This window comes from Pristis pectinata, chromosome 2, assembly GCF_009764475.1.
Source record: "Pristis pectinata isolate sPriPec2 chromosome 2, sPriPec2.1.pri, whole genome shotgun sequence".
Classification (NCBI taxonomy): Eukaryota; Metazoa; Chordata; class Chondrichthyes; order Rhinopristiformes; family Pristidae; genus Pristis; species Pristis pectinata.
In genome coordinates this window covers 105,962,700-105,976,070 of record NC_067406.1, presented here as the reverse complement: position 1 = coordinate 105,976,070, position 13,371 = coordinate 105,962,700, and the positions used below count along the sequence as shown (strand labels likewise).

The 13,371-nt window shown below is 40.3% G+C and overlaps 1 protein-coding gene across 1 annotated transcript in view; it reads right to left on the bottom strand.

Moving 5' to 3' along the window:
• The window catches only part of glrbb (glycine receptor, beta b), a 114,170-nt gene extending 101,008 nt beyond the window's left edge, over window positions 1–13,162 (bottom strand). The window contains exons 1-2 of the mRNA XM_052037880.1: window positions 12,929–13,162; window positions 11,159–11,312 (exon numbers count right to left, since the gene is read on the bottom strand). Of these exons, the coding sequence (XP_051893840.1) occupies window positions 11,159–11,280 (122 nt within the window). The 5' untranslated portion in view covers window positions 11,281–11,312; window positions 12,929–13,162. The remainder of the gene's footprint in view (window positions 1–11,158; window positions 11,313–12,928) is intronic.
• Window positions 13,163–13,371: the final 209 nt, after the last annotated feature.

Here is a 13,371-nt window from a genome sequence, read left to right as displayed (position 1 = left end):
ATTTCTTGACCTCACACATACAAGTTAATCCTAAAGAATATCAATGAACATAATTCATTTGTATTGACTTTTTGTAGTTCAATATATTCCAATTCCTTATCCCAGTTCTTGAACTTTGATTGATTTACCACACTTCATTCAATTTTTTAAATAACCTTTCTATATTAAAGTCCTAGCTTTGCTCTTTGTTTCTCCTTCCATTTACAAAACCTCCAGACAGATCATCTCAGATTAAAAGTTTTCATTAACCTCTCTCAGCTAGCATCACCACTACTTGCATCATGATCCACATCCTTTCATACATTCCCTTTACTCTTTCCAACCTTCCCCCTTTGTTTTCCAACTTTGCCAAATCATTGTTCTGAAATATTAACTCTGCTTTTCAGTCTGCAGATATTGCTTGTTTTGCCGAGTTTTCCCAGCACCTTTTGTTTTTAAAACGAGTACTGAAATCCATTCAAGCCACCCGTATGTTTGGAGATTGTGCTCTAATTGGATTCTCCCTTATCCACCATGCATCGAACAATTTGTTTTCTCCCAGCACTGGCAAATGTAGCTCCTCTTAATCCAAGGTTTAGTACACACGTGTTCCCTGCCAATTGCTTCGAAGGCCCTTCTCAAAGATGAGGTAGGCCAAAATCACTTTGCTCTTTCTCTACTGTGTGATGTGAAGACTTCCCCAAGCAGCCAAGACAATTTAATCTATGTGTAAAAATCCAGAAGATATTTTCCTGGAGAATGTTGGGTGCCTGTTTCTACTTCTGGTCTTCCAACAGCTGTCAAATGAACCCAGATTCCTAACATACATGATTAGATTTTGGACTTTGGTGCTGAGATGGTAAATTTCTACGAAGGATCATTCATGCTATAGATCCCTCGACTGAATGAAAATCACAGCCATTTAAAAAGGGAAAACATAGAAACAGAAGGCAGTCATTCAGGCTCTGGAGCTGATTAATTTGAACCATAATTCCATCTACTTACTTTGGTTTTACAAATCTTAATGCTATTATTTGTCAAAAAAATCTATCAGTTTACATTTGGAAATTCTCAATTGCACTGGCTTGTTTTGGGAGGAGACACTGCCAGACTTTTACCATTGTTTGTCTGAACAAATGCTTTCTAATATCACTTCTGGGTGGCTAGCTCTCACTTTGAATTTATATCTTTTTGTTCTTGTTATCCTAAGCAAAGCAACGTTACTCATTTTTTAAAAATCAGTAACAGTGACAGGATTAAGGAGATCATAGCTACGTGGGTATGTAATTAGCTGAAGGAAGGAAACCAGAAAGTTTTCTTCAAACAGGAGATAAGAATGCAGTGGGTCCATGGGTCTGTATGAAAACCAAAGTATTTTTTGGATTATATGTTAATGACCTGCCCTCACTGATGATATATAGGACATAATATCAAATTCTGCAGATTAACTTGAAATTCAGCAGTTTACTAAACAATTAGCAAGATGGTTTTCCGAATTCAAAAGTACATTTACAGAGAGTGAAATGGGCTGACACATGGTAGATGAAATTTAAAGCAAAGTGTGAGGTGATTCATTTTGGAACAATTTTAAAAGAGATGCTGAAACAGAGGGGTCTGGGGATTCATGTTTATGAACCTTTTCTACATTACCACAATGTTTACATTTCAAAAGACTTAAAGTGCTTTGGGATGTTCTGTGAAAATTGCTATATAAACTCAAGTCTCTCATTTTGGAGATGGTAGGACATTGAGAAAGACTTAGTAATAGATGCACAGAATGCAAAAGTAAGAAAATTATACCCTCACAAAGTACTATTTAAGCCTCATCTGAAATATTGTAAATACTGTGCTTGGGCCCCAGCTATTCACAATCTATATCAAAAACTTAGTTGAGGGGACCAAATATCATATTTTCAATTTTGCTGACAAGAGAGGTGAGATTGCAAGTACAGAGGAGGATGTAAAGAAGCTTTTGGGGGGGGGGGGGGGGGGAGGGGTATGGACAATCTGAGTGAATAGGTCAGAGCAGGCAGCACAGTAGATCTGCTGCCTCACAATTCAAGTTGCCCAGATTCAACCTTGACTCAGGTTTTGTCTGTGTGGGATTTGCATTTTCTCCCCGTGACCATATGTCGATGAGTGGTAGAATCTAGGGGGTGTTGATGGAAACGTGGGAGAATAACAATGGGAGTAATGTAGGATTAGTATAAATGGGTGGTTGATGTTTGGTGTTGCCTCATTGAGACAAAGGGCCTGTTTATATGCTGTTTGACTGTATGGCTCAAACAGACAGAATATAATGTGGAAAAATGCGAGGATGTGAGGTTATCCACTTTGGTGAATTTAACACAAAAACAGACCATTTGTTAAATAATGAAAAACTGTTGATTTCAGTGGCAACTGGGAATGTTTGTACACAAGTCACTGTAGCCCAATATGTAGATGCAGCGGAGAAAAGGGGGCAAATGGTACATTAGCTTTTATAACAAGAGGGGTTAATTGTAGGAGTACAGAAGTCTGGTTGTAATTGTATAGTGCCTTGATGAGACCACACCTAGAGTATTGTGTGTAACAGGATGTACTTGCCATTGAGGGAGTCTTACAAAGATTCACTAAACTGGTGTGCCATAAGGAGAATGTGACTGTTCTCTTTAGGGTTGGGAAGAATGAGAGGAGATCTCATTGAAACTTACAAAATTGTTACAGGGCTTGACAGGCTGCGCTCAGGGAGGATCTTTCCCCTGAATGAGAAGCCATTTTCAATCTCTTTCAGCCAACAACACCTCTCTCCTTGCCTCCATCCTATCACACACCTTGGTTCTATTGTAACTTATAACATTCCCAGTTCTGAAGAATCATTAACTCTCTCTCTCCACAGATACTACCTGATCTGCTGAGTATTTCCATTTTTTTCTGCTTTTATTACTAGAATGGTGGTCAGGCTGAGGGAATTTAGTTATGTGATTCACCTTATAATTATAGCATGAATACATGGACAAAGGTCTCTGGCTAATCCTCAGGATGAAAAAAGGCCATACTCTTCAAAGTCACACAGAAGAATTCCAGTCATAGAAGAGAACATTGCTCCCCGTTTACTTCCACACAGTTCAACAATTATATCTCTGGTGTAGCACTGTAGGTTCTCTTACACTGCTATTCAGTAAGGCAAGTAACAACCTTAAAGCTTCTTAATATTTCATAATACCTTCATTAAAGACAAACAACACTTCTAACAAAAATGGCTGATACAACAACTGAATCACAAGTGGTGATGAGTCAGTGTACAGCAGCGAGATAGGACACCTGGTTGGATGGTGCCACAACATCCTCTCACTCAACTAAAGGATTGATCGTTGACTTCATGAGGTGGAAAGGGTGATCATACAACAGTCTACATTGGGGGAAATCAGCGGTGGAAAGGGTCAGCAGCTTTAAATTCCTGGGCGTTAGCATATTGGATGATCTGTCCTGGACCCAGCACGTAGATGCAATCACAAAGAAGGTGTGCCAGCATCTCCACTTTCTTGCAAGGTTAAGGAGATTTGGGATATCACCAAACACTAACAAACTTCTACAGATGTAATATTGAAAATATCCTGACTGGTTGCATCGTGGTCTGGTATAGAAATTCAAATGCACAGGAACACAAGAAGCTGCAGAGAGAAGTGGACTCAGCCCAATACATCATGAGCACGTCCTTCCCAACCACTGAAAGTATCTACATAAGGTGCTACCTCAAAAAAGCGGCAACTATCATCAAAGACTCCCACCATCTGGACCATGCCATCTTCTCACAGCTACCATTGGGCAGGAGGTACAGAAGCCTGAAGTCCCACACCACCAGGTTCAAGAACTGCTACTTCCCTTCAACCATTCAGTTCTTGAATTAACCTGCACAACCCTAATCGCTACCTCAGTATCACTTTGACCACTTTGCACTACAATGAAGTTTGTTTATTTTTTGGTTCTAATTGTGCTCTTTCTTTTACAGTTCTTGTATAATTTTATGTTTTTCTTAAAGTTGTGCCTCTAATGCTATGTGCCTGTAATACTGCTACAAGTAAGTTTTTTGTTGCAGCTGTGCATACACATACTTGTGTGTATGACACTAAACTTGACTTGACTCTAATTCACACTACATTATACAGTAAAACTCTGATAATCCGCTATCTGATGATTTGAAAATCCCAATGGTTTGGCATCTGGCTCACCAGATAATGTTTTCTACGTTCCCTTTCCACACAGTAGGAATCTGGTTCTCACGCTCACTTTCAACTTGCCTGCTTCACTGGAAAATTTATAATTGTGCTATGCAACATCTTAAAAAAAATGTGAACTGAACAAGTGTTGATGTATTAATAGAAATAGCAACCAAGAATCCAGAGAATCTGCCAGTCCAGCAGCTACAAAGTCCCAAGGTGTCCGAATATCAGAGTTGTACTGTGCATACACTTCTTAAAAGGTACATACATCCCCAAATACTATACTGCTTTCCTTTGAAAAACCCATAACAACAATATCCACATTTTAAATTATTCTATCCATTAATGGCTTATATTATACAAGTTCATAATTATTTTCAACATGTATATACATTTAGCTAAACATAAATCTGTTCATTTTTTAATCCTTTCAACTACAACTATCATATAAACTAAACCTAACAATTCAGGAGTATGCACTCCTGGTACCAATAGATCTGCTAATTAATTTGTCCAACAGGTTTCATACATTAAAAAAAATCTCACATCCTGTGCAAGAGTTACATATATTGTTTTCATGGTTAAGTAAACTTAATCTAAATATCAACTGTAAAACCCAAATTTAATATAGTCCAGTAAATCCACTAACTACAACAGAAATAGCAATTATGTTTTTTCCAGAATTTTCCCAAGTATCACAAACTTAGCAATTTCTCACTTTAAGAAGACTAGAAGTAGAAAGAAAAATTGTCTTCACGCACACTCTGTTGTTTCATATTGCAACTCTCACTTCAGCTCCCCTGGTCCTCTCACTGGACCTTTCTCAGTCAATGTTAATATATCCAGCCTGAGGTAACATCATGTATAAGATCTTCAGACTCCTTTAAATCAATTCCACATGGCAACACAATCCTCCTAGGAAAAAAATCCAACGCAATCTGAACCTGGTTTAGGCTATCTGACTGCACTATAAGTATCAGAAACCCAAAGACACCATACCCTCTTCCAAGGACTACAGAGTCTCTTCCACCACAGCAGCATCATCAACTTGATTGGTTTCCTTTGTCTTGCTTTGAGATTCTCACTTTCCTGGACTCAAATTGCTCATTAAGGGCTGTTCTTTGCTCCAGGTTATCTTCTCTGTTTTGTAATGCTGGCTCTCTTGAAGCTCTGCCCTGAAACATCTCCTTTCCATTTCATGATGGCCTCCAAAGATGCTTCCACCATGAGCACTGCTACACAAGTATCTCACTGCCATTATACTGCGGTATTTGCTTCATTTGTCTACTTCAAAGTAGACACATGCAGCTCCTACTGACAGGGCACTCAAACAATCAGCACTCTAAATTCCCCAGTTTTCAAAAACACTTTCACTCTGACACCTTAGAAGGCATGTTCTTCATTAATGTTCCTCACCGTAGCCTCATGTCTGGGAATACCACCTTTCCAACTACTATTGCACACTTATGTTATAGACCTTGGCTCCATACTATTGGATTTTCCAATAATCTTTTGTGCACGCAATCTTTACATGCATTGAGCCAACTTCTCATTTTTCCCTTCCGGAGAAAATTTTGTTGCCTTCTCTTGCCTTGCTGTCCAAGCTCCCCTCCCCTCTTAAGATGGGCTCTCCTCAGATTCAATCTGTACTGCTGCTGGTACATTGCTGCCGATACCATAATCACCACACTTACTTCCATGGAGGCAGTCACCTATCCTCACCACACTCTACTCCTTCAGTTTATCTTTTCTCATCATCCCAGACAGTGAAACAATGGCAATCAATTACTCAATGTCCATGATTACACAATAGAACAATAAGAAATAGTGCAGATGTGGCCACATCTATGACAGCTAGACTCCTTGGTTCCTCTTCGGTTTACCTAAGCAGCGGTTTTCTTTGGCAAAGCCAATGCAACTCTGACGTGACAGGATCTCGTTACTACACAACACTGCAATCCTTTGAGAAAGATGAGTCTCTTAACTGAAACAATTCGATCCGAATGATGCCCCTGACGATATGCATGTGGCTCTGGCCCATCACTGTGATATGTAACTGGACTCTACTGGTAACTCAACAGAAGCTGGAGAGTCTCTCCCACAAAAGTACCTGAAATTGGTTTACAATTAAAAATCTGAGAGATATTTTGAAATTTGAAACCTGCTGGAGATTAGATGCCAGCACATCTGACCGCCCTCTTCACCGCTGGACTTTTTGAGTCCAGCAGTAAACTCACTGAGTTGAGGGGCTGAATGCAATTTGGCCCTTAGTTTTCTGGTAAGAATGTCTGGTGTAAAGGCAGTGACTCATTCACTTAATTAAGGTTGCTGAACTTCTTTAAAAACGCTAAATCCATTTTTTCTTTGTTTCACTTTATATTCATGCTTTTAATTAATTTACAGTGGTTTAATGTATTTTAACTAAATCTATCTGATTTAACTTTTTTATTTAATCCATTTACACTGCTTTTGAATGTACCAAACCCAATGACCTGTGTCCTAATGTTTTGAAGAAGGTCACCATGGCAATGATGGATGAACTGCTTGTCATCTTCCATAAGTCCACTGATTCTAAAATTGTTCCCACAGACTAAAAGGCAGCAAATGTAAACCCACTGAGAGAAAGAGAGAGAAATGGGTAACTACTGATTAGCCCTCACATCAGTAATGGGAATTTGCTAAAAATTATTATTAATGGTGGTAATAGGGCACTTACAAAATAATAATAGGATCAGCAGAGTTAATAAAATCGTGCTTGACGAATCATTTGGAGATTTTTGAGGTTGCAGCTAGTGGAACAGACAAGAGTCAACAAGTGGATATAGTGTACTTGAATGGTAAAAAGACCTTCAATTTGCTGCCACACAGATTATTAAACAAAACTAGACCGCAAGGAATTGGGAGTGATATCCTGGACTGAACTGCGGTTTGAGTAATAGACAAAAAACACAGATTAAGAATAAATGGATCCTGCCATCGCCTTCTCAGGGACAGGAATAAACAAATCTTGCCAGGGATGACAATATCCTGAAAATGAATGAAAATACAATATCAGAATCAGATTTATTATCACTCACATTTGAGGTGAAATTTGTTGTTTTGCAGTAGCAGTACAATGCAAAGACATAAATTTACTATGAATTACAGAACTAAATAGTGGAGAAAATGGAATAATGAGGTAGTGTTCATGGACCGTTCAGAAATCTGATGACAGAGGGGAAAAAGCTGCTTCTGAATCATTGAGTGTGGGTCTTCAGGCTCCTGTACCTCCTCCCTGATGGTAATAACGAGAAGAGGGCATGCCTCGATGGTGAGGGTCCTTAGTGATAGATGCCACTTTCTTGAGGCACTGCCTCTTGAAGATGTCCTTGATGGGAGGGAGGGTTGTGCCTGTGATGGAGCTGGCTGAGCCTACAACCTTCTGCAGCCTCTTGCGATCCGGTGCATTGGAGCCTCCATACCAGGCTGGGATGCAACCAGTCAGAATGCTCTCCACTGTACATCGATAGAAATTTGTAAGAGTCTTTGGTGACATACCAAATCTCCTCAAACCCCTCATGAAGTAGAGCCACTGGTGTGCCTTCTTCATGATTGCATTAATGTATTGGGCCCAGAATAGATCCTCTAAGATGCTGACGCCCAGGAACTTGAAGTTGCTCACCCTTTCCACCATTGACCCCTCCATGAAAACTGGTGTGTGTTCTCCTGACTTCCCCTTCCTGAAACCCACAATCAGTTCCTTGGTCTTGCCAACGCTGAGTGCGAGGTTATTGTTGCGACACCAGGTCAACCAGCGATATATCTCACACCTTTAAGCCTTCTCATTGCCATCTGAGATTCTACCAACAATAGTGGTGTCATTGGAAAATTTATAGATGGCATTTGAGCTGCGCTTAGCCACACAGTCATGAGTGTAGAGAGAGTAGATCAGTGGGCTAAGCACACATCCTTGAGGACCGCCTGTGTTGATTGTCAGCGAGGAGGAGATGTTGTTACTGATCTGCATAAGTTACAGATCATATAATCAGTAATTTATATCAAGCAATACATAGCTTTTGAATAAAATGCTGGAGATCAGTAAAATTACAGAAAATGCAGGATGTAAGCAGTTCAGACATCTTTCATCAGAACCGGAAAAAAGTTAAAAGATGTAACAGATTTTAAGCAAGTAAAGAAGCAGGGAGTGGGAGAGAGGAAGAAATAACATGAAAGATCTCAGAGGATGAACAACAGGAGAAATTTTTGTGGCAAAACGGATGATGGTGCAAAGCAAATATGGGAACAGTCATAAAGAATCAGAACCTGGGGTCCAGAGGAACTTAAATGGGAAATAGCAAAAACATTACCAACAGCTGTTGTTGAAAAATACAGTCTGTGAAAATAATCTGAAAACTTCGTTATGGTCTTGGACCTTGCTGTCTGCCTGCACCACACTTGTTCTGTAACTGCAACACTTTATTCTGCATTCTGTTATGGTTTTCTCTTGTACTACTTCAATGGACTGTTGCAATTAAATGATCTGCATGGATGGCATGCAATACAAAGTTTTTCACTGTACTTTGGGACATGTGACAATAATAAACCAATTTACCAATATCAAGTGAAAAAGGCTGAGGAACCCTAATCAAGAGTTTCTTGGGCTTACATTAACTTCAACGGCACAGTGTAAGAAGTTGGGGAGGGACAGATCATTATTGGAATAGAATGTAGAAGGAAAATGAACCAAAGCTCTGTTTCACACTTGTCTGAATAGAGGTGTTCCATAACGCAGTCACCTCATCGATGCTTGATTATCACCCATCACAACCTTCCAGTGTGGAAGAGACAGCTTCATGGGCTGTGAAAACAGTAGGCTAAATTGAAAGTACAAATAAATCACTGTTTTATCTGAAAGCAATGTTCAGGTCCCTGAATGGTACAAAAGGAGTAGTTAAAAGACCTCTTATGCATGCACAGGAAAGTGTGCCCAAGTATAGAGAAACTATTGAAGAATCCAGTTGTTCTGTAGTTATGGCACACAGACCAACTGTGTTAGACACAAAAAAAAATCAATGGAGCCTGCTTCATGCTGGATATGGTGCAATGTCACCATGATGTGCAGTATACTGTAGTTTCTATGCATGCTATAGTGGAAGACAAAATTGACAGGATCCTGACAGCCATCCCACTAAGTCCTGGTCTGGGATCACTAGATATTTCTCATTGAGAAAGCACTTCCATATTATTAAAACTATAATGAGCTTGAAACACAATAAACCCAATATTAAGCCCCAGGAACATCGCTACAAGAAAGTTTTTTATGTTGCATATCCAGTGATGATCTGGGAATATTATACAGACATTGTTTCACAAAGTTCTAACTGCTGCTGAAATTGACATAAGGTCCATAATAGAAGAACTCTGAAGGCTATATAATCACATAAAAACAGCACGGTAATCAGTATAACTGATAAAGAATTCTGTGCATATTCTTCTTTTATCCACAGGTACTGAAGAGTTAAGGCCAATAAAATTAATACCACAGCCAACCTCAAACTTTCTGACGTCCCACTGCATTGTCTGAAGCACAATCTGATGAAATTCCTTGAGTGCAATTTTTTAAATGAAATGTTAAGCCAAACTTTGCTACCTTGTGTGGATTTAAACAATCCAATAACACTACCTCAAAGCAGATCATGGAGTTCTCCTCAGTATCCTTTCTAATATTTATCCCTCAATGAATATCAATAAAGCAGATATGTTTTGGTCATTATCACTTCACTGTTTAGGGAATTATTACCATCAACCTACTCTCTGCTGCATATCTTACTTGATCATGGTGACCACATTTCGAAAGCACTTCACTGACTGTGAAGTTTTGGATCATCTGAGAAAACAAGCATTTCTTGCCCTAATTCTCCAGCATCTTAAAGCAAAGAATAATTTTCCTGTAAACAGTCTGTAGTTCTACAATTTGATTAGCTATCTCAACCAAAAGTACTATTATTGTAAAAGTTATGTATTCAAGGATGAACGGTACACAGATTACATGCAAGCAATTCACAAAGTACAAATGATAGGCACATATTCCAGCAATAGAAATAATCCAGTGGTTTTACTCTGGAACAACTTTGCATTTGTCCCAACCTGATTCCAAGATTCCTGACTAGATGGGGTAATTTTATCCAAGGAATGCTATCTGATATAACAAAAGCATTGGATAAATTTGGCTGTGGCTGATTATGTGATTAAATGTCATGGATTTGCAATCCTGGCATTGAACTTTATCTCTCAAGAATGCCTATCAGGATTTTGAACATTGAAATTAGTGAGACCCGTGGAATTTTTCATCTGCTGAAAAATGCAGTAATTCCCAAAATGAGTGCTCGGTGGGGAAAAGACTTCAGGAAAGGAAATTTGTAAAATCTATACTATTGTATCCTACATTGTATTTTGTTCAAGTCTGATTCCAAACAATGCTTCTAATGGGTATGAAATTATTTTACTGACTGGAACAGCAGCAAACATGTTAGCTATTATGTCTGTCATACTTATCATGGTGGAAAACTACCTCCCAGGATGAAGGTATTTATCTCAGACTGCAATATTTATTTTGTCACTGGCAGTTCTCTTTAAAGGGGAGCTATTATAGTTTCTTGAATATCTGTATTATCTTATCCAAAGGAATAGGGCAATATCAAGGGATCAAAATTTTAATTTTCTTTATTGTTGCTGAGCTTGGCTAAGAATTCATACCACTAAGGTGCTAAGGTGCATTTATAAGCAAGAGGTGCATCATGGTTGGTAACCACAACATGGTTTTGTGCTTGTTCAATACCTTTGCCATTCTCTTTTCTCATTATATGGCAGATCAGTCTGACACCAGGAAAGATGTAATTCAAGGTGCTGAAACCACAGTTTATTATAATTTAGGAAACAAATATTTAAATTCACAAGGTTAGATTTTAATGCATAATAAAATAAAAGGAATAACGTACGATGGACAGGGATACTGCTTCTTCTTTCCCTTTCCTTTCTTTGTAGTTGCTTCACCAGACAAACCTCGTTCAATACCAAAGCAGAAGATGACAAGGAGAAGGAATGCTTTGATCAGCTCCATTCTCAAAGTGACTGCTCCCGCACAAAGCTAATCTGGAATAGGAAAATTGTCAGCAAATGTCAAATTATTCTGCAAATTCCATTTTTCAAGTGACCAAATAGAAAAAAAACTGAACATACTTAAGCAGATGTGTGCAGGTGCCCATGTCAGAGAATGTGTAACAAGAATGATATCTCAACACCAGAGTCAATATTGATCATAATACGGTAAATCTGCGTTGTTATCACTCATTCCTATCTGAGGCAGGAACAATAACAAGATTTCAGAGGTATCCAGACAGATACCTGTATGAACAAGGTATAGGGAGATACAGAATTCATGCAGGCAAGTGGGATTAGTATGGATAGGCATGATGTGGTGGGCTGAAGGGCCTGTTCTATGCTGTACTAACCTATGACTCTACAACACTTCTTTGTTTCGCGTTTGTATGTTTCACCAATACTAAACACAGGCCTAGCCCTTCAAGATGGTGCCACTGGTGGAACTGCTGCCTGGCAGCTCCAGTGGCCTGGGTTTGACCCTTGACCTTTAGTGTTGTCTGTGTGGAGTTTGTACCTTCTTCCCTTAACTCTGGGTGTTTCTTCTCACGTCCCAAAGACCTTTGTTAACTGGAAGGTTTATTGACGAGTGTAAATTGCTCCTGCCGTGTACGTGAGTGTTAGAATCTGGATGAAGTCGATGGGAATGTGAAAGGAATAGAATGGGATCACTGTGAATGAGTGCCTCATGGTCTCCGTCCACTCGCTGGGTCGAAGGCCTTTTCCGTGCTGGTGTGATTGCGATTATTGCAGATTTGTGAGTACACATTTCTGTTCGGATTTTCAAAGATTTCAACCCGTTAAACACAAGTTCTTAAAAAATCATTGCGTAGTCCGAATGCTAAACACATGCAAAACACGAGATCGTAGTACGAAAGAGATATTTTATTTATACTGCGGGTAAATGTTGCTGCATCCTTTCTCAAATATTTCGTAAATTAAAAAATAACTATCCGAACATTAAACCTCATCCTGTCACAGTCCGGGAGTCCTGGGGACAGACGCTGCACAACACTATCGGTTCCCAACTTGCAGTCTGTGAGGACTGAGACCAGCAATGGTTGTCCCAGCGCTGCCTGCGGTCTGTGGGGACTGAGACCAGCACAAGGTTGTCCCAGCGCTGCCTGCAGTCTGTGGGGACTGAGACCAGCACAAGATTATCCCACCACAGCCTGCAGTCTGTGGGGACGAGACCAGCACAAGACTGTCCCAGCGCTGCTTGCAGTCTGTGGGGACCGAAACCAGCACAAGACTGTCCCACCACAGCCTGCAGTCTGTGGGGACTGAGACCAGCACAAGACTGTCCCAGCGCTGCCTGCAGTCTGTGGGGACCGAGACCAGCACAAGGTTGTCCCAGCGCTGCCTGCAGTCTGTGGGGACCGAGACCAGCACAAGGTTGTCCCAGCGCTGCCTGCAGTCTGTGGGGACCGAGACCAGCACAAGGTTGTCCCAGCGCTGCCTGCAGTCTGTGGGGACCGAGACCAGCACAAGCCTATTTAAGCAGCAAGAGCTATGGCGCCTGGACAGCTCCTCTCACTACTCAGAGGACAGACACCTTTGTGCGGCTTGATTTCGAAAGAATATACTAATTTTTGACTGTTTCTACTCACCCTGCATGTCGGTGAAATTTTATTTTAAGTAGATTTCGTTTGAGGTCCCAGACTGTGCCTTGTGCTGGTCGAACGCTAGCCTTTCGCAGCACTGGCGCCGCCGCCAAGGCAGCTCCTGCCAGCTCACCGCGCCGCCGTCAGTCCTTCCCGCTGCGCCTTGACCACATCTGCCACTATTGTTATTATTTTGTTAAAAGGTATTTTGTGGATGATACTGTCCCTCAAGATGGAGGAGCGCTGTCTGCACTTGCTACATGCGCAGTGGGGACGTTACTAAATTGTGGGGGTGGTGGGGTAATGCATAGCCGCTGATCCTTCACTAACCATCCCTTTATCCTGCCTTTTACTTGTTAAAGGGTTTTTGAAAATTATATTCAAAAACATAAAATGTACAGAAGGCTTGTCAAATGCCGATCAGCGGTTCCGTCAATCTTAATAGTATA